Source organism: Lycium barbarum, chromosome 7 (genome assembly GCF_019175385.1).
Source record: "Lycium barbarum isolate Lr01 chromosome 7, ASM1917538v2, whole genome shotgun sequence".
NCBI lineage: Eukaryota > Viridiplantae > Streptophyta > Magnoliopsida > Solanales > Solanaceae > Lycium > Lycium barbarum.
The window spans coordinates 132201589-132224059 of NC_083343.1; the positions used below are offsets into that span (position 1 = coordinate 132201589).

General features: G+C 35.9%; 2 protein-coding genes across 4 annotated transcripts; both read right to left on the reverse strand.

Annotated features, from left to right (window-relative positions):
• Positions 1–112: 112 nt before the first annotated feature.
• On the reverse strand, positions 113–2284 carry LOC132604503 (large ribosomal subunit protein eL29z-like). Its single transcript, XM_060318041.1, has 3 exons — positions 2129–2284; positions 1912–2043; positions 113–401 (listed from the first exon to the last, which is right to left on the reverse strand). Exons 2-3 carry the CDS (start codon positions 2011–2013, stop codon positions 318–320), a joined length of 186 nt encoding a protein of 61 aa, XP_060174024.1. The 5' UTR covers positions 2014–2043; positions 2129–2284; the 3' UTR covers positions 113–317.
• A 3169-nt stretch (positions 2285–5453) lies between these two features.
• Positions 5454–22295, reverse strand: LOC132604505 (calmodulin-binding transcription activator 6). 3 transcript variants are annotated; one of them, XM_060318042.1, is made up of 13 exons: positions 22102–22295; positions 19578–19703; positions 19278–19393; positions 17837–17925; positions 17629–17674; positions 11170–11332; positions 10719–10838; positions 10533–10612; positions 8914–9255; positions 7706–8403; positions 6884–7427; positions 6184–6486; positions 5454–6075 (listed from the first exon to the last, which is right to left on the reverse strand). In XM_060318042.1, exons 1-13 carry the CDS (start codon positions 22163–22165, stop codon positions 6031–6033), a joined length of 2736 nt encoding a protein of 911 aa, XP_060174025.1. In that variant the 5' UTR covers positions 22166–22295; the 3' UTR covers positions 5454–6030. The 3 variants fall into 3 exon arrangements, with proteins under 3 accessions (XP_060174025.1, XP_060174026.1, XP_060174027.1); XM_060318043.1 differs by lacking the exons at positions 19278–19393; positions 19578–19703 and having other exon boundaries at positions 22102–22283; XM_060318044.1 differs by lacking the exons at positions 19578–19703; positions 22102–22295 and having other exon boundaries at positions 17837–17930.
• Between the last annotated feature and the right edge of the window lie 176 nt (positions 22296–22471).

Consider the following 22471-nt stretch of genomic DNA (forward strand, 5'->3'; position numbering starts at 1 on the left):
CCTTTTCAGTCCAATGATCAATAAATACTTGTATTATAAGTCCAACTAGAGATTATCAAAATTATTGTAACAAACGATAAGCTGAAAAAACTTGCTGATTGCACAAAGAACGAACTGCTAAATAAGCATAACATGAATTGCAAGGAAAACGACGTTACTTTAAATTGTTTTCACTGAAAGAGCAATAGATTAATAGTCAAATCAAGGTTACCTACTACCTTGACTATCCACTACAAATACGAAAATGTCAAACCAAATCTTAACAAAATCAAACATTGCCTGCCATGATCAATAGATCATTACTGTAACAATTTCATTTACTCTTCAGCAGATTCAACAGTCTTGTTGTTGTTGTTGTGCTTCCTAGCATACCTCTGGTTCCTCAAAAACTTGGGATCCATCTGCATTATACCATAAAATAGAAAATCATCAAACTTCAGTAAAACAACAGATCAACTGTTTCTGTATTGCTTTTATCAAATGCAAATCCATAATTTTATATCAGTGGACATAGAATATAACTACACCTACTATTACTCTGTGAAAGTGATAAAACTTAGTGTAACCAAGTATTTTGCTATAAAACTGCTAATAAAAAAAATTGGTCTACATTCGCCCAATTTAATAACCTTAACCTTACATATACATATCCAAATAGTTTGAAGTCTAAACAAGAATAAACTAAGTAGAAAAGATGGGTTTTTAATCATAAGCTTTGTGATTTAATACCTACTATTACTTTGAGGCAGTGATAGAACTTAGTATATCTACAAATTTTATTTTAGAAACTATTCATATTATGGTCTACATTCACCCAAATTAATAACCTTACATCCAAGATAACCAAAATTTTGAAGTCTAGACAGGAATAAACAAAGAACAAGAACATATGTCCGTGTTTTATATCAGCAGAGACGGATATCTTTTGACCTACTATTACTTTGTGGCAGTGATAGAACTTAGTATAAGTGTATAACTATATATTTTGTATAAACAACTGTTCATATTATATAAATGGACTATGTTAGCGCGATTTAATAACCTAACATCTAAATATCCAAATATCCTAAGTCTAAACAAGAACAAACTAAGGAGAAAAGATGGTGTTTTATCTCACAAGTAAATCCGTGATTTTATATCAGCGGATACCAATATCTTTACACCTATACTTCTCTGGCAGTGATAGAACTTAATATAACTAAATATCTTGTAAAAAAGATGTTCATATTATATATAAGGTCTACATTTGCCCGATTTAATAAGAAAATATGGGTTTTATGAAAGTTGGTTTCAAAAACAACTTGACTGTTATCAATGGCGGATCCATGATTTTCACCGAGAGGGTTCGAAAAATAAAAATGTAGTGACTGCGATTTGAACTTGAAACCTCAAGGTGAATTTTGAAACCCTATAAACCACTTTACCAAACTCTTTTCTTATTTTAAGGATGTTCAAAATCTATATATCGACATAAAAAATGAAAATATCCACCCCTGGCTGTTATAGTGAAATGATGTCATAGAGCATAAACATATATGTTTTTTTCGAAACTGTAGAGCACAAACATAGTATTTTGTAAGAAAATAAAAGGGTAGCCCGGTGCACTAAGCTCCCGCTATGCGCGGGGTCCGGGAAAGAGCCGGACCACAAGGGTCTATTGTACGCAGCCTTACCTTGCATTTCTGCAAGAGGCTATTTTCACGGCTCGAACCCGTGACGGTCACATGCCAGCAGCTTTACCAGTTACGTCAAGGCTCCCCTTCTGTAAGAATATATATATATATAAATAGCTCAAGCAGAGCATATAGATGCACCCACTGCCAAAATACCCCATTAGCTGCAATTATATATCTAATAATAAGCATATATTTTTTAACATAAAAAGCAGAAAAATGGGTATTTTGAAGATACCCCTTTGGTGGAACTGTGACGATGGCTTTTGGGTTTCTTGATTCCATTCCTGTGTGCCTTGTATGACTGGTTGTGAGCTGTGTGATTCTTTGACTTTGCCATTTCTTCACCTTCCTTTTTTCTCACAAACAACTGCAAAACAATAATAACAGAAAAAAATAATTTAGCTCAAACATGAACAATAAAAAAATAAAAAATAAAAAAAATCGATAGGTACCTGCTGCTGGCGATTAGGGATTTGACCAGTGAGGAATAAAGTGAAAGAGGAGAATGGATTTGGGTTCTTAGGGGTATTTGTTTCTTGAAAACCTAAAGATATGTGAAGTGACGAAAATAGCCTTGGATTGGTTTTGCTGTAGGGTAATCTGCACTTTTGACCTATTTTATGATGGTCTACTTCAAATGGATTGGTCGGTAATTTTCGTCCTTAAAATTCTAACTTATGCCTAGAAGGACATAAGTTACGCATTATAATATTCACAAATTACGTAATCATCCTTAAAGAACTTATGCTTCTACAGGCATAAATTCAATTTTGAAGGACAAAATTAAAGACCAGTACATTTGAAGGGAAAATCGTGCAATTACTTCATATGTAGTAGTATGTGATTTGGGCCTTTGGGTTTAACTGGCAGTGTCCTGTCATCATTTAGGAAATGTAAAATTTTCACAAACAGTTACCTTTTACCTCCTTCTAACAACCTGTAACTAGATATTCTACATTTACAATTCGTAGCTGGAGGACCTATGTTTACTAGTAGACGCGTCGACTTAAATATAGGATTAATATAACAAAAATACACACGCTGAGAAAACTGAAAGTGCTATATTTATGGAAACAAAATCTATTCCAATTTAAATTAAAATCAGTTTTTAATGTTCTCTGATTCACGCAAATATCCTCTCATTCCATATCTGATCTCATATCTCATTCAAACAGCTAACAAGATGTTATGTTATATTGGTAGTTTAATAAGATTTGAAAAGTCTACTCTATATAAACTGATTTGACCTTTTGCTTTGGATTTATGTTTTAATAGTTGTATTTCGTATATATTTTGGCTATATTTTAGTTGCATTTTGACTGATCTGTTAGATACTACTTATTCTGGTTTACTGTTAACCATATTTCATATATATTTTACATATATTGGGAGTGTATTTAGATGAAATTTTAACTTCTATGACACACTGTACATTAAAAGTGGACTTATGGAATATATCTAAGTTATATTTGTTGTATATTTCGATTGTATTTAAATGGTTAAATATACTACAAAAAGTTATAGTTATGGTGAAGAACAATAAACACGAAGTAACTGAAGAAACGTGTGAAAAAAATAAACAATACAAAAATATACTTAAAATGCAAATAAATATAGATCTGGTTAAGTCACAGATCTGTAATAACTGAACTAAAAAATTCAAACGAACTAAATATACTGAAAATACAACATAAATATATAGGTTAAATACACGGTGAAACGTAAAAATCAGTAAATAATTTTACCTTTTTTGGGAATTAGATTTGAATTATGAGTGAAATTAATGAGTAGTCAATTAGAGATAAACAAGGAAGATGAACTATTGTAAAACTGATTTGAAATTGGAGGAAATTAAGGGATATTGGGCATAATGGTGTGTATTTAGGGGGATAGGAGAGAGGGACCTTTTTTTGGCTTAAATTTAGGGGTGTGGGAAGTTATCAGATGAGTGGTAAAAAAGTGATAGCTATAGGAAGTAAATATGTTATATTTTAGCTACTAAATATAATTATTGTAAATTTTAGTTATGTTTCATAAATAGGTAATAATGTAAGCTATGTCAAGTAAATTTTAGTTAGGAAATTTAGGGGTTGGGTTTACAAATGGCCTCCTGGTGTCGTTCCTTATCATTTTTAGGACTGTTATTTTAAGGAATAATTGAAGTCTCTAAAAAGGTTAATCACCTCATAATCAAACTTCTTGCCTTCAGGTATGAATTTTGAACTACCAAAGCCTAACTTCAGAACTTCACACCCAAAGGTTTAGAGTTTTGGCTTTGATAGTTCAAACTTCAGACATTTGGGTATGAAGTTCGGTTTTGATAGTTACGAGTATGAAAAAGAACCGGTATAAAGTTTTTCAAAACTGAGTAAACTTTGATAACAGGATATGTTTTAAACACTAAAAGTGGCTACTTGTTGCGGTCTTTAATCTTTAAATGTTCAACTGAATAGTAGCCAGAAAGCCACTAGGATCTTGAATTGTGATGGAAGTATTACATTTTAACTTGCGATATTTTGACCATTAAATTGGGATGACACAGTCTGTAGAACTCGTATTTATCCCTGTTTTTCCATTCAACTATACAAGAATTGTACGAAAACAATGTTATGTTACTGTATTACATGGAGTTAAGTTATAATTTAGCATGTCCAATTCACATAGCATGGGGTAGAGGTAGAGGTTGCTTCGTTGATAGCTTCTATAACGAGCAAGAGTTTGCTTTCTTTCTCTAGTAGAATCAGAATTTACTTATATGTATTCATGCTGAGTGTTTATACCTAATCAATGGGTGTATGACGTGTTTAAATTTACAACTATCTCTTAACCATGATTAATTAATGTATATATTTACTTCATTAAATCACTTAACCATGGTAAAATTACATTAATTTAGTGTAAACACCCAGTGATGGTAAGTATTTACCATTCTTTAATCATGTTCGTTTTGCTCCATTCATGAGCTCCTCAATCAATAGGTCTAGTCGAGGGGCCGTGATTTTCATCTCTTTCCATTCAGTAGGAATAGACAAGTTTTACTTTTTCCCTTAATAGGAATCTAAAAATGGCACAGGATCGACCTATTTAATCAACCGAACTCAAATGGTGGAACCCTACTTGTTCCTTCTCATCTTGGCAGCATCCCCCTTCTCATCCAATCATCGTGTCATTATTATTTTTTTGGGTTAAAAAAGTGGGAAATTGCGGTTTGTTTTTTTCCATTTTGAGCTTATTGTTATCAATCAACATAACTTAGTGTTATGAAAAAGTTGACAAAGAATATGTTTTGTTCAACTGGAGCCAATCGAAATCCTGAATCGTGCAAATGTTTAAGAAATGTAAATGCATATATGGACATGTTCAGGAAAATAATTGTTTTTGGAAAAAGCAAAATTAGTAGTTTTCTTTACTGTAGATGTCTAAAAAGTTTGCTTGTACCATTGTTCGACAAATTGAGGTGTTCTTGTCCCCCTTAGTGAATTTGTGGCTATATGATTTATGGATATATATATATATATCTGCTTCGCATAGGCTCGAGCAGAGCGTAACTAAATATAGAAAGAAGAAAATCCTAAATTGACCAAGGATAGGAAATTTACTCTCTCTAGTGATGCCAGAAAGATTGTTAAGGGGACACCAACGAGGTTTTCCTCGTTGGTATTAATTGGGTCCATGAGATGATCCCGGGCATTGGACCGATGGATAAGAGAATTGAGCTGACCTTAAAAGCGCTTGGGCTCTATACATAGTAGAAAGTAAAAGCAGAAAAAGATAATCTCTGAGCAATTTTCATAGTCCTTCCTCCACATTTTTATAAAGGATCAAGGAAAAGAACATTTCACAATCAAGAGAATACCTTTTGACCGTTTTGCAAGAGATGGTCAAAATAAACTCACTAAATTTGACAAAAAGATACAGCTTAGTTTCATTTCATGTCTTGGCGGATCTAATTTCTTCTGATTTTCATATACCAGTTAGCTTCTCTCAAAGATACTCGGGTGATCAAACAGTGAACCACTCTCCATAACAACTTGCTATCAAGGAAACTTACCATGCCCGAATCGGGTTGTCATCAAAATGTGTGTATCTAGTCAATATTTTCGTAGAAGGGCCTGTTTGCTTCTCGAGAAACAGCTTCTACCGGTGAAGACCCAACTCTGGTTTCATTATCGTCCGACCCTCACGTTACCGGAAAATTATTTGGAGGGTCAATGCAAGAAGACTACCTGCATCTATAAATTTACAAGATCTGCTGATGTACTCACTGGCTTGCAGTATAAGTCGGCACCAAATCCTGTTTCACATCAGCAGTGCCATAGCAGCCAAAAATATGAAATGCTTGTACTTTGTCCTCTTACTCCATCATAGTATCAGGATCAAGAGTCCCTTCGTATTCCAGCTGTCAAGAAAAATAAATTCGGTAAATGTATAGGAGTTTTGTAATCAAAATACTACCTTACAATTTTGTACCCTGATCTATCTCGAAAATAATTGTAATAACAATTACCGTTGCTTTATTATGTTCTAACTTCATCCTCCTATATTGTTCTTGTGCTTGCTTTGAACGAAACATGGACTGAACTCGCACAACAGATCTTTCAATACGCTCTTCAGCTTGTTTCCTACTGGCTTGGAAGAAATCCTCCTCCACATCATCTGGCTTATTATTAACTACTTGACTAGACTGGAGTTTAAGCCCACGAAAGCCTTTCCTCTTCAAACGCCACCTAAATAGTGCCTTTTCAAGCACACCGACAGACCAAATTATCTTCCGGTACTGCCTTCGGACTTGGAAACCACGGAACACAGCCTGCATAAATCGGAGGCAGGTTGCACTAATTAAGGCTGTTGTCTTCTACAGTAGTACAATACATAATAACAAGAGTTGTTTTTCCAGCAAGCTTGAAATCCAGGAGCATCAAAAATCATATTCACAACAAGGAGGATCTTTTCAGGTTATCTGCTAGTATTCCATTATTTTTCAGGAAAGAAAGGTTATAGTCCTTGCTTCCAATTGCAGAACGCGATGGCCCGACTCAGTTCAGTGGGCAAATAATAAGCATGAAATTGAAAGAACGTTGAAACACACTAATAACTTAAACTGATTATTCAAAATCAGTTTAAACTTCATTTCCCTTTGATGCATGAGATGGCTCATGTTATTCTGTTAGTTTAATAGGAAAGTAACAGAATAAAGGATGCCTTACTTGAATTTTGATGGCCTGACGGCGCATGTGAAGAAACTCTTTCCTCATCTTCCAAGTTCGGAACCTATACTGGATTCGTGCAGCAGCTGCCAACTGTTTCTGCATCTCATAGTTGCGGAAAGCATGCTGAATCTTCATAGCCGCAATTATATTACGTGCTTCCATCTCTGGATTTGAAGACTCAACTGCTTTTGTCCGCGCTTTCAGTGACCGCTCCCTGAATGCAGCCTGGATACGTGCAGCTGCATCTGCAGCAGTACGATAAGCTGCTAAACTATCTTTCAGATTTAGCTCTTCCTCTGTGAAGTTCCTGGGGTTTAAGGATTCAGTAGTCGTCTGGAGTGAACCACTGATATTTCCAGCTAAGGTCATGTCCTTAAATTGTGCAACTAAAGCCTTCTCAGCAAGATAAGCTCCCAAACCCTCATGACCATTTTTAGATGCAATATCAGAAGCAGTACATCCACCAAGGTTTTCTGAAGTAGAATCTGTGACTAAATTTGGTTTTGCTCCAGCAGATAAAAGAGTCGCAACCATTTTTTCCCTGTCAGTCCAAATGCTCAAATATAAACAACCTTATACTAGAAAAGATCAAAACAGCCGAAAATATATGTTCCACGTTAGTTATACTTTCTTTATCATTGGAGGGGAGAAATGAGTTGAAAACGGGCCAGACAGGTTGGTGGACAGCAGTTCAACTTCAACACAACCAAAGGAGTAACAACTATTTTAAGGAGTTTAAATTAGCAAAGAATTATGAATAGAAAAGAAAGAATCAAACAATAGATACTTGCAACATTTCAGAACTGTAACTAAGGATACCTTCCATAATATGCAGCCCAATGGAGAGCTGTCCATCCATATTTGTCTCGATAATCCAATGACAAACCAGACCAGGAATATGGATATACAGCCCAAGTGTAACCTAGGATAGCACACAAATGGATAACTCCTTGACCTTGCTCGTCATGTTCCGCGATTTCACATCCGTCCACAATTCTTTCCAACAGCCATTCCTGTAATCTGGTTCGCAAAGAGAGCTCAAACAAGCAGTCTTTTGCACATGGCACAGAGAGTTTCTTGTCTTCAATTGATTTGATCAGACAGGCCCAATCATCAATAATGTGAGAACATTTTCCAGCAAATGTTTTTGCATCTTTCAGCAAATCTTGATGTATTTTACCGGATAAAATATTAAGACTCTTAGATGTAGAGAACAGCAGATGAGCAAGCCTCATTTGAATTCTAAATTCATCCCAACTAAATTTATTCTCCGGAGAATCTGGCCAAATATGTACTGAGGGAGCTCGAAACTCAAAGCTCATGACTTGACTAATAGGTGTATTACCGTCGAAACTTAAATACATGTTTACCAGTCCAGGGGTTTGAGGAGAAACAACACAACGATATACCCCAGGTTGGAGAACTTCTGCAGGAAAACAAGAATCTCCACATACACAATGCAAGCTAGAACTTTCCAGATGTGACTGTCCTCCGTGAAAATGCCCAATGACAACAATCTGTAATCATAGAGACAAAGGTATAACTGTTAGATCGTAGCTCAAAATACATGTTCATCTTGACCTTCTTGACCATGCCAAAGAACTACGAATACTATATGAATAATATCTTAAAGTTTAAAGAGGTAAAAAATCTCTCTTTGATAACTGAACACATCACATTCACAAAACAAGTCGTGACCACAGCATCCTAAACTTTTTCTCCTTTTTTTCCCTGATAAGCTAACTAATCTTAATTCTCAACCTAAAATGTTATGTTATGACAGATCAGGTTTAACAAATCACTTATTTTCTATTAAGGCAAAATGACATTGAACACATTTTGTGGTTCTTTAAGAATGAAACAGGTAACACAAGCACGCAAAGAGTAATTAAGTTTCCTTTTTTTCTGATATTACCGCTCATGTTTTATCTGAGTTTAATTTATTAAAGCCAAAATCATGAGAGACAGCATTTTCTTCTTGCAAAGAGAACAGTAGTAGCAAGATAGCATGTGTGTGAAGAAAGGACCTTTGTTTCTTCAGTTGAAAGAGCCCACGCAGGCGAGATTTCTGTTATGTTGAATATCTGCTCCCTTGCATATGATTGACCTGTAGACACTGAAGATTCAGGAGTTGGATCATCTGTGGATTCTGGAGAATCAGCGATAAGGTAGTTCATCCACCTTCCAAAGCTATCCTGAGTTTGAAGTCCATCCTTGTTCACACTATCAAAGGAATCGCCTGTGCTTACTGTCATTACTCCAGACTCATTCTTCTGAAAACTTGAAGTCATTTGACCATCCACTGTCTGGACTGTAATCTCATTTGAATTGTTAACTGTAGACATTCTCTCAAGAGAAGAGGAGACACCCTACAAGAACCAATATTAGTAATCAACTAACAGAAAGGGAAAAAAATAATATTACCGAGTAGTATTCAGTCCAAACGAAAGAAAGATAAAACCGGATGGCAGGTACTTGACAATTGCTAAGGATGGATTTAAAGCAGAAGTTAAAGGTTAGATCCATAACAGGTACATAGGATAGACAAGTACACATATACACATGGTATGTGAATGCATGAATATAAATAAGACAAAGAATAAGTGGAAGATAATCTTATATAGTGTGTGCAAAATTGAAATTATGAACACCATAACCTGAAAAGGGTATTTTAAAAAAAAAGGTTGTGTTCAAGGGAGTAAACATAATACAGTACATGTGAGTAGCTAAGTAGAGGAAGTAGAGGAAGACAGCGTTTTACTACTCTTTAGGTGTATCTCATTCCAAGTCACCACACTCCTGCACCAAGAGAATTACTCTAGTTTCTTAAAGTATAAAGTTGATTTTAGACTTCAATAAAACTGGATTTCTATTGGTTTTGATAATAAAGGTAAGAAGTATTGCTCATGCATGTTGGTACAAAGCAGGACACTAGGACCCGTTTGGCCATGAGAATTTTTCACTTTTTTCCGGAAAATTATTTCACATTATTTGGAAATCAGCGTTTGGCCATGAAAATTCTAAATACAGCTTGGAATTTGAAAAACACCTAAAAACTTGTCTTCACTTTTTTCACTTTCAATACATTCAAACAAACAAATATTCTTTTGCAAAAACTATAACCAAACACAACTTCAACTTCAAAATTCCAAATAAAGTGAAAAATATTTGATTTTCATGGTCAAAGTCAAACGCCTACTAAGAATTTCAATTCAAGTATCAAAACCAATTTGTCAATTTATTTGATCATACAACATACATACAAGTAGTTCTGCATAACTCTCTACTTTTGATTTTAAGGTATACGTGTTCTAAGTTAGTTAATCTCAGGACTCAGATGAGGAGTTTTTATTTAAGGAAATTAAGTAGTATATCTTTTGTGGAGCTTGCTCTCTGATGAACCATATTTCCTTAAAATGGATCAACGGGAAAGGTTCCTCCCTAAGATAATTTTACAACAACCAGTCTAGAACTACAAAGTTATCCAAATCAAAGAACGCTACTTGTATTGTCATTGATAGCTTAAGATATGTGAAGATAAAAATAAATCATAGCAGCAACATAGAGAAGATGAAAATGATGAGAAAAAAATGTGAGTTGGAGGAGAATTACACCAGTGAAGCAAGCTGTGCATATATCTACTCACATTGAGGCTGTAACCACTTAATTCACATAGATTGTGTTGCTCATACGGTGTGTGCTGCATATAAGCAGTTGTACCTCCAGCTGCATAATTTAGGTAAATACTAATAAATTACTATTTTGATGAATGTAAATAATAAATAATGTCTATAAGGTACAAGCAGTAATAATAATAGCATCAAGCATATACCTTGTTGATTAGCAATTATCTTGATAGGATCACCAGGTGCCAACAGCTCATCCCATTCCAGTGTGTTAATCTCGAGTAGTCTCTGTTCATGATTTTGGACGGTTGTATCCCTGTTAGGCTCTGTCAATCAGTAGAAGACAAGGACTTTAATTAGCCACTTTTGAATGAGAAAAAAAGGTTTAGAACATATCCAAGATTACAATTAGGCCAAGCTCTAGTAGCATAAACAGAATAATATTTTTGCATGTATGTGAAACATCCTATAAAAAAGACATAACTCCATTTTCATCAAAAGAAACTGCTCGGTGCTTTTTTTACAGCTATGGCTTTGACTGAAGATTAATCACCGATTTTACCTAACATCAATAGAATATTTAGTTCAGCCTATCAACACTTCCATTAATATAAACTGCAAAGAGATATCATTTCTACAAAGTAAATTTTACAGTACCTAAATGTGCATGTTGGCTAGTGGAGTATTGGCGATCAACTGTCGAATCAGGTCCTCCTGATAAAACCCAAGAAGAGGACAGATCAGCTGGATCGGACAATGACGAACCAGAATTAACTGGGGCAGCTGGAGAACTGTGTGCAACTGTGTTGTTGGAGGAACCCTGTGATTGTACAGTGAACATAGCCAATAACTGAATTAACATACTGTTTGCAATCCACATAATAACTAGAAATGAGAACCTTGGCATGTATGGATATGTTTTAAAGTAATTTAATATCAGCATGTTCATCTGCTTTGGAAGTGCCCTTGGAGCACTTGAAAAATAAGTCTCCTGATTACACCTGATCAAATTTAGAAAAGCTCCTGCCTTTGGCTGACGAGGATCATGTTAGCAGGCGCCACCACAGTGACTACATAAACCAGTAACCTCTAGGCAGCATAACAAAAAATGTGTCACAGTTACATTTTCTCAATGTTTCACATATCTCAAAAAGTTTTATACCTTGTAATTAAGTCAAACTGATTTGAAAATCAAACAAATTCCAGGAAGAACACATCATCGCAGCATTAGCTGCATACACTTGGAAAAGACGGCTATAAGCCTCATTTCATGTAGAAAGATGGACAATTTTCTAGTTATGAAATCTAAAGTTCTTCTTACACATGAAACCTGTTATCTTCTTATGTCATTCTTTTTTTTTGAGACTGGTAACATGTATATTTATATATATATATTAAACCTGCACCATGACAGTGCAGCCATACTTACAAAAAAAAAAAAAAAACACCCCACCATGCTGAGGACTACTCCTTCACAAGGAACCCCTATCATATCAACTAGTGATTCAGCCTCTTCTACATAGTTTTCTTTATACCAAAAGTGAAACAAAATGACACAATTCATCTTGATTTTCTGCACAGAATTGCATTTGTCTTCAAAAACTCTATTGTTCCTCTCCTTCCAAATTATCCACCAAATAACTGCTGGGACAAGTTTCCACCAACTCTTTTGTCTTACTGCTCCCCCATTATAGTTCCAGCACTTCAATAGCTCACAGTTGTTCGCCGGCATAGTCCAACTTAGTCCTACCATGTTCAAGAAAAATTGCCACAATTGTATAGTGAAAGGACAATGTATAAATAAGTGTGAGTTACTTTCTCTGGCTGCATCACACAGAACACATCTAGTACATAGATGAAAACCCCTTCTCCTTAAGTTTTCCTGGGTGAGACAAGCTTCTCTTGCTACCAGCCAAGAGAAGCATGAAACCTTATACGGTGCCTTAGTCTTCCAAATGGATTTCCATGGCCACTGATCGGATTGTGTATATTGCCTGAGCTGATAATTGTATGCTGATTTGACAGTAAAAACACCATTATTGCCATGTTTCCAGTACAAAGAATCCTCAGATTCTTTAAAACCTTGAAATTGTTCCAAGGTCTTGAATAATTCCACAGCTCTTTCCAATTCCCAGTCATGTAGTAATCTTCTGAAAGTAATATTCCATCCATGTACTCCTTTAGCTGATTCAAGTTTTACCTCCGGTAGAGTAACAATATTATAGAACTCAGGAAACAAATCTTTTAAGGATCCATGCCCAAGCCAGTTGTCATGCCACAAGAGAATTTTCCTTCCATTGCCCACTTTTATACTGATATTTTCGGCCAGAGATGGCCACAATGATCTAATAGCTTTCCAAACACCCACTCCAAAGGGACTATTAACTGACTTAGAGCACCACTCTTCTTCTTGGCCATATTTATCATGCACAAACCTCCTCCATAATGCATTGACCTCCATGTTATATCTCCACAACCACTTCATAAGTAAGCTTTGATTATGGATTTTGAGATCCCTAATGCCAAGTCCTCCATCCTTCTTACTGGTGATGAGGCAGTCCCATTTAACCAAATGGATTGCTTTCCTTTCTTTGTTGCCTTGCCAAATGAAATTTCTCCTCAATGAATCTATTCTTTTCAGAACATTAGATGGGATAGGAAACAGAGACATGACATATGTGGAGAGGGCATCCAGTACACTGTTGACTAAAATGACTCTGCCGCCCAATGATAAATACTGCCCCTTCCAACTAGCAAGCCTCTTTTCACACGTTTCCAAAACACCATTCCAAATTTCCAGAGCTTTACTTTTTGCACCCAAGGAGAGTCTTAGATAAATGGTGGGTAAGGCTCCCACCTCACACCCTAGAATTTTTGCTAGCACTTGAATATTTTCCACTTTATTGACTGGAAACAACATACTCTTATTCCAGTTAACATGTAGCCCTGATACTGCTTCAAAAATCACCAAAATAGACCTCAAATATTCCACCTGGCTGATATCTGCATCACAAAAAACCAGTGAATCATCTGCATATAGTAAATGTGTGATCTCAGTGCCATTGTTCCCCCCGACTGCAGCTCTAAACCCTTTCACAAAACTCCTTTCCTTTGCTACCTGAAACATCTGATTTACACCTTCCATGGCAATGAGAAAGAGGAAAGGTGAAAGAGGGTCACCCTGCCTCAAACCTCTTTCTTAGGCAAAAAAGCCTTCTAGTGAACCATTCACCAAACTGAAAATTTTACTGTCTTTATGCAGAAAGAAATCCATTTAATCCACTTCACCCCAAAACCCATGTCTTTTAGAACTTTAAGTAGATAGTTCCAATTAACGTGGTCATATGCCTTCTCAATATCAAGTTTGCATAATATGCCTGCTTTCTGTCCTTTAAGTCTAGAATCAACACATTCATTTGCTGACAAAGCTGCATCCATAATTTGTCTACCTCTTATGAAAGCCATTTGGTGTCCATTTACCAACTTGTTGATCACTCTTTTAAGCCTCTCTGTGAGCAACTTAGAGATGATTTTATACACACTCCCAATCAGGCTAATGGGTCTGAAGTCTTTTAGTCTCTTGGCACCATTCTTCTTGGGGATTAATGCAATATAAGTTGCATTAAAGCTCTTTTCAAAGAATTCACTTCTATGGAAATTCCTAACAGTGTTCATCAGATCCTCTTTCACAATCTCCCAGCAGCAATGGAAAAATCCCATAGAAAAGCCATCTGGACCCGGAGCTTTGTCAGCTGCACATGATTTCAGACAGTCGAGCACCTCTTGTTCTTCAAAGTCTCTCTGTAGCCAAACATTTTCCTCTTCAGTAACTCTGAACTCTCCTCGTAGATTGAAGCCAGGTCTCCAATATTCTGTCTCCGTGTAAAGTCTCCGATAGAAATCCACAATTTCCCCCTTAATTATTTGTGGATCAGTGATGGTATCTCCCTCCACTTCTAGACTGTCAATGTGGTTGTACCTCTTATGGCAATTAGCCATCCTCTGAAAGAACTTAGTGTTCTTATCCCCTTGCTTCAGCCATAGAATTCGAGATCTTTGTCTCCATGAGATTTCCTCATTTTTTGCCACTTCATGATACTCCATTTGTAAACTTGCTTTCAAAAGTAGTTCATCTTCTGTTAAGGTTCTTTGCTCCTGTATGGAATCTATAGAGTTGATTTTGTATAGGATATCTGCTTTCTTGACCTTCAGATTCCCCCCATTTAAAGCACTCCACTCCTTCAGTTTTGATTTCAGGAACCTCAGTTTACAGGCCAGAATATAATCTGGTCTACCTGATTCTTCACAAGATGTCCACCATTCCTCCACCCTTTCCTTGAAACCTGCAACCTCCATCCACCAATTCTCAAATTTAAAATATGATTTTGAGAAATCCCATTCTCCACATTTCAATGATATAGGGGAATGATCAGAGATAATCCTTGGTAAAACAGATTGTTTAATCATGCTGAACTTTTCATCCCATTCCACAGAATGCAAAAATCTATCAATTCTTGAGGAACATTCATAATTATCACCCCTGAACCAAGTGTATTTTCCACCTAGCAGAGGAGGATCCACAAGTTCAAGGTCTTCAATGATTCTAGAGAAATCCTTCATAGCTCTAGATAAAACAGTGCAATTCCTTCTTTCAGTAGGGAACCTGGTGGTGTTAAAATCCCCACAGACTACCCAGGCTCCTTCACATGCACCTCTAGTTCCTGCTAGTTCCATCCAAAGCTCCTTTCTTTCTTTTCTGCAATTAGGAGCATAAACCCCAGTTAACACCCAGTTACAATTGTCCAATCTGGAACAGAGTTTACAGGAAATAGAGGAAAAACCAAAATTGATTAATTCCCCCGTCCAAACCCTTTTATCCCACATGATAAGAATCCCTCCACTTCTACCATTTGCCTCCAAACCCACGTAATCTGCCCATCTATTACTGAATAAATGCTTAACTACTTCCCCATAATCCCCTTCCATTTTAGTTTCCTGGAAACAATATATGTCAGCCCTCCAATCGAGTGTTAAAGATTTGATCACCCTCCTCTTGTCGAGATCGTTTAATCCCCTCACATTCCACGAGATAATGTGTACTTTCATCGGGAAACATTGCTAACTTCCCTCCCCCTAGTCCTTGGCTCACCATCTTTGAATTTGATTCCGAATTCCTGAAGATTCTTCACTTCATTCTGACCCCTAGGTTTAGAAGATGACGATTTGGTCTTGCTGAGTGTTTCCTGTATTCTTTTATCCAGCTTCAAGAATAAGGCCCATATTTCATCTTCATACCCCTGAGTTTCCACACCCAATTGTTTGCTAAACTTCAATATATTTTGTTGCACCCTTAAAATTGTCTCCCCCTCAACTACCTGCACTTGTACATCCAAAGGTTGAATGTCCTCAATTGTCAACTGCTCCAACTGTTGAAATTGGTCCATCTGTGAGCAATTTCCCTCTGTGATATTTGTGACGAAGTCCCTGGATCCTTGATCATCATCACTGTTGTCATCTTCTCCATGAAATCGAGCTAATTGAGGTTTGCATGTGCAATCGATCTCAGGATCGTGTATATTCTCCTGTCGCACTGCTACTGCCAGCTGTAATTTTTTTGAGATGAAGCAGTCCGAGGTTTCTTCAGCTTCTGGGTTAAGAGGGTCGAGATAACTGGGCTGCTCTAATCGATTGGGGATACAGCAGACTGGTCCCATATCTTTCTTTAGGGATTTGGGCTTTAATGAAAAGCCCAACAGAGAACTCTTTTTCCCATAGGTTTCGAAATTTGCTTCCTCTGGTATTTTCAGTTTGGTCAGCCCACTATCGTTAGAAGGTCCAATATCCTTCTTAAAATATCGTTGACCAGCTCTCCCTCACGTGCCGTCTCCTGCTCCCAAGAAAATCTGCTACGATTTTTGCCCTTTTCGGCACCCACGTGCTCTGGTAAGTCAACTTTGCAGCTGTCAACCCTAATATGGGAGTTGGATCTCTCTATTACCCAATGGTCTGTCACCAGTTTCCGACCATCTTCTCCGGCAACCACCCTCGCCGGCGTCTCGCTCCAAATAGGTATGATGAAAAATAAACCCTTTTCTTCTAGTATTACTTCTGTAGGTACATTCCTGCCCCCTCCTTTTATCTTCAACCTAGCCCATTTGAGATGATTCTTAAGGGATGTTTCTTCCTCTGTTTGTAGCCATCCACCGCATTGGTCTCCAATAGGTTTGAAGGTTTTCTCTGACCAGAGATGAAGCGGAAGCCCCATAGCTCTGATCCAAGTCCCATCTTTCTCCTGAATATCAGTGCTACATCCGACAACCGGCGACCACCATTCCAGAAAGATTTTCTCCTTTTTCCAAGTCCAAACACCCTGCAATACATGCTCCGCCATATGTTTGTTTGGAAACTCAAAGAGGAAGAACGATTCTGCCATTTCGTAGATGTTCACTTCGAAAGCGTTCTTCCAAGTCGAGACGACCCATCGTCTTAGATCAGAAAGCGTTGGTGTCTCCTTCAAATCTCTTCTAAAATGGCCAACTACACATCTTGCCAGTAGCCCATTCTCAGCGGAATCATCATCTCGTTCCACATCAATTTTATTGTTGCTAGTATTGACCATTGCGTCCTTTTGATCATTTGCCTGCCACTTGCTAGCTCTGACAGTAGCCGCATATGTGGTTTTGGGGTCAACCTTCCTGGGAATGTTCGTAATAAATGGACTTTTGTCTTCCTTTATGAATCTGATGTCATTCTAATTTGATGCAACCTCCATTCAACATAGAACACCTCAGTTATCATGCAATGGAGCACCCATCCTTGACTTAAAAATTCCATGAACCGCCATTATAGCAATTATCAGGTTTTTGGACGCACACTGACCTCCCTTTGACTTGTTAGACAGTGATGTAATATTAATTTGCAGAGAGGAATTTCTGCCAGTTCTTAAAATCAGAGGATGAACAATTACTACTCTGTTCTTGATGAATATCATAGAGAAATGATAAGAAAAAAGCAAATAACAATTTCCTCTGCATGAAAACAAACATAACATTCACAATTATTATGTTTTTCTCAGAGCCAAAAAAAAAAGGGAGGAGAAAAGAATAGGAGACAAACCTCTTGAGTTTCACGATAATGGACAAGGACTATGTGTTCGAGAGTCCTGATAAAATCAGAGAAATTGACAGAAATCATACTCCATGGATACATCTATTTTATGTAACTGCTATAGCGAGCCACTAAGTTTTAACCAAAGAATAACAAGAAAATGGAAATCAATTTCGACGAGGTTGTTTTAGGACCTATGTGCTATAATTATTCATACTTGTCAAGCAACCAGTAGCATCTCCGAACAAAGGTTGGGTTATCTTGTCCATGTGCATAGTATACATGGATTCGTTCTTCATTACCAACCTGCACTAAGAAACAAATTAAAAATCATCTTTCTGGAAGGATTGCAAACTACACCTCAATCAAGATAACTTCAGATATCATTTAGAAAAGAGCACATCCTGTTTATAAAAAAGAGGAGAAAAAAACAAGGCAGCGAGTAGAAAATTTAAACAGCAAAATTCCACCTCCTTTTTCCAGCGGAGAAACTTACTTCCTGAGGATCCACAAAAGATTTACAACTTTTATGCATCAAAGTAGAATCATAGCAGCAGCAATAACAGAAAAAGAAATACTAATAATAATAAGAGAAAAACAAGAACAACCAATCTTGGAAAGATCAGTCATCAAAGATTCTGTAATAAGCTTGTAAGAAAGTACAGATGAAAAACCCAGGAAATGAAGCACCAAATGTGCAACATCTGGCATAAGTATTGCGGTGCAGTTCAGGAAGCTTGCCAGTTACATATCTAAGCTTATCACACTAAGTCAAATATAAATCGGAAGTGATTTAGCAGGAGATACAGGGGAAGTTTGAAATAAGACTATCTAATCGGAGAACCCGGTGAAGACCAAAAAAAAAAAAAATACTTGATTTTTTTCCATCTGTCTAGCCTTGGTAGGCAGAGTAGGTGTTCGAAATAAGACTATCTAGCCTTGTTTACAGATAAAAACAAGGAATGGCTCGCTTTTGAAATGACTAAATGATAAAGCAAATAGAACTTCTAGGAACTTTTCTTTAGCCTAGATATATGGCAGATCGATACATAGTTTCCATATATTCCATTAAGAAAAAAGCATTCATCCTATATCGGCGCATCATGTCTAACCACATTGAATCATGCACTGAAGAAGATAAACAGTTGACAGACCACCCATAAAGTTTTTGCCGACATTCACTGAAGATTTTCTCAGGCTCTCCAATATATGTGTGACAGCCACATAATTCTCATCCTCAAATTGGAGCTCTGCTACAGGGAAAATGCAATTCAAAGGTTCATATTTTCCTTTTTCCTATTCATTGCCTAAGTTTGAGCCCACCCATTATAATTTCATTACCGCCACTCAGTAACTTCCTCCTATCATATGTACTAATCATCATCTTCAGCGCAATGCCAAATTTTGACGACAACAGGATTTGAATGATCATTTGCCTCCTTAATCTTCTGCTAACAAATACTAATGCCAAAACATGTTATAGGCTACAACCTTTACTTTGGGCAAATATTTTCAAATTAGTTATTGTAATCAAAAGGCAACCTAGAAATTTATAGCAGAAATGCAACATAAGAAGCATTTATCCATTAGAAAAACACAAAGCTAGGTAAACAAACAATCATGGCAAGAACACCATATTAAAGGTGGTTAGACCTCACTTTTAAGTGTTCATGAGCTTCTTTTACAGTTTTCCCATCCTTTTTCTTCTTCCAGTTATGTCCATCTCTCCGGAAATTCCTGAGCATCTTACGATCAAACAACACAATTGTGCCACCTATGCATTGGAATCAGAGAATATTAGATGAAAGCCATGGTACCTTCCATGTCCTAAAAACGTTTTTCTTTTCCATGAGGAGTTCATGTTCGAATTCCTCTAATACTATATGGATTTCCAGAAAACAATCAAATCATTGCAAGATCAAAACCATAAGAAGCTCTCATGCTTAGAATAGGGTTACTTTTAGGCAGGTTTACAGGCTTGACATTGATGTTGAAATACTTGTGGTTGCAAAGCATTGCATGAATTTCATTTGGTCGGAGCCACCTCATCTTTGATTCCTCCATTATGTTGGGAATATCCAGATCTATGCAAGAACCATAGAATATCAACTGTAGTCAGCTAAATAGATTCAAAATATTAAGTCAAAGAAAATTTGTAAGATAGACCGAGATGGAGTTGAATTGATATAGAGGACTCATACAACCAACTTCAACTAGTTTTGAATCGAGGCATAGTAGTTGTTACTGTTGTAACAACATTAAAGAAAGCATTTTCAAAATATTAGGTTTGCAGTACACAAGAAACAAAGTATGTGTACATTTTTTCAGATAATTAAGATAACAATGTCGATATCAAATATGAATACAATACATTCTCCGCATACAAGGAGTACGGATGTTCACAGTTTGGTTTTTATAATCTTCTAAATATCCAAACCAGACCAAGTAAAATTGGTATTTTTAATCATAACAACAACTACTTCTCAATCTGAAGCAAGTTGGAGTCTGCTATCTGAATCCTCAATGACTATGCTGCTCCAAGTAAGTTCACCTTAGACTGTTTTTTTCTTATACAACAAAAGAACAATAAACCCAGTGTGATCCCACAAGTGGGGTCTGGGGAGGATAGGATGTACACAAACCTAGAGGCGGATCTAGGATTTCTCGGACATAGGTGCACCATTAAAACAAGAAGAAGAAAAAAATGTATTCGTTAGGAATTAATCCCTATTCCTCTAGGTAAACACTTTAGTATTTAACCAAGTGCGCCATTTAGTCTTTTCAGAGCATGGGTGCCAGCAGATAATATTATATCAATAATAAGAAACATAAACATAAAATATCTATTTTTGCGGAGAGATCATGGGTTCAAGTACACTATATTTTGCCCAGTAAATATGCCCCTGCGCAGATCTTACCCCTGCCTTTGTGAGGTAGACAGGCTGTTTCCCAACTGTTTTTTCTTATGAAAGACAAAAATATATCAAGTCAATTCATTGTCTGCATACAAAGATAATACATTGTATAGTGCACAAGCCATAAATTATTGAAATGGCCTAATAGAATGGAAAGGATACAGAGGATTTATAAGACATCCAACTAGTTTGAACGAAACGAGCCTAATACAGTGGAACAGATATAAAGGATAAATAAGCCATCCAACTAGTTTGAGATTGAGATGTCATAATTGTTATAGTAGTGACATTTCTGTTTGGCCATGAATGGTTTTCACTTTTTTCCTGCAATATTATTCCGGAAAACTGTTTGGACATAGAATTGTTAAAATTTTCCAGAATTCAACTTGAAGTTGAATTTCAAATTCGAAAACTCCAAAAAGCTGTTTTCACAAATTTCACTCCAAATCACTCACAAAAAAAATTAAAAACACCTCCAATTTGTATTCATGTCCAAACATAACTCCAATTTCCAAATACCAGTTTCAACTTGAAAACAAATACTACTACTTATTTCTAAAAATTTCGCAATTCTTATATCCGAATGCCAACTAAAGTAAGCATCTTTTCGAAATGATTAGATTGCAATAAACAGGAACATGATGATGATACATTTTCTGTATACAGATACAAGATAGTACCTTGCAACTAGTTTAGAATTGACACATAGTATATATTAACAGTAGCAACATTCAAAATAAGCTTCTTCTTTTTTTTTCCAAATTAACCAATTAGATTTGCAGCACACAATTTATAAATTTCATTTTTCAAAATTAGATTAGATAACAGTACCTTGCAACTAGTTTAAAATTAACACGTACTAATTATTAACAGTAGCAACATTCAAAGTAAGCATTTTTTTTCCCAAATAAACCTAATAAATTTGCAGTAGACAATTTATAAATTTCATTTTTTCAAAATTAGATTAGATAACAGTACCTTGCAACTAGTTTAAAATTAACACATACTAATTATTAACAGTAGCAACATTCAAAGTAAGCATTTTTTTTTTCCAAATAAACCTAATAAATTTGCAGTACACAATTTATAAATTTCATTTTTTCAAAATTAGATTAGATAACAGTACCTTGCAACTAGTTTAAAATTAACACATACTAATTATTAAGAGTAGCAACGTTCAAAGTAAGCATTTTTTTTCAAATAAACCTAATAAATTTGCAGTACACAATTTATAAATTTCATTTTTCAAAATTAGATTAGATAACAGTACCTTGCAACTAGTTTAAAATTAACACATACTAATTATTAACAGTAGCAACATTCAAAGTAAGCATTTTTTTTTCCAAATAAACCTAATAAATTTGCAGTACACAATTTATAAATTTCATTTTTTTCAAAATTAGATTAGATAACAGTACCTTGCAACTAGTTTAAAATTAACACATACTAATTATTAACAGTAGCAACATTCAAAGTAAGCATTTTTTTTTTTTCAAATAAACCTAATAAATTTGCAGTAGACAATTTATATTTGCAATTATTAAAAATTAGATTTAGATAATAGTACCTTGCATAGTACGAAATCCATGAATTTCACAACCAACAAGTCGTCCTTGTACGTTACTTTCCATTACGAAACAATCTCAAAAAAAATCACAGCAATTTAATTATTCAATTTTCAGATATATTTAACCCTAATTATACATTGAAGGTGAAAATCTTCATTAATGATTTAATGTCTTGTCAAATTGCTAATTAAGCCAATCGAAATGACCATATGTTTGAAATGCAACTTTTTCATTGGACGCAGTTGACGGGTCGGGTCGGGTCAATTAGAATTCTAACTCACGTGTTCGCTGATAGCTGACATGGATTTTAAATCACACGTAGGGCGTGTTTGGTTTGGTACGACGGAAAGTGTTTTTTTAAGAAAATAT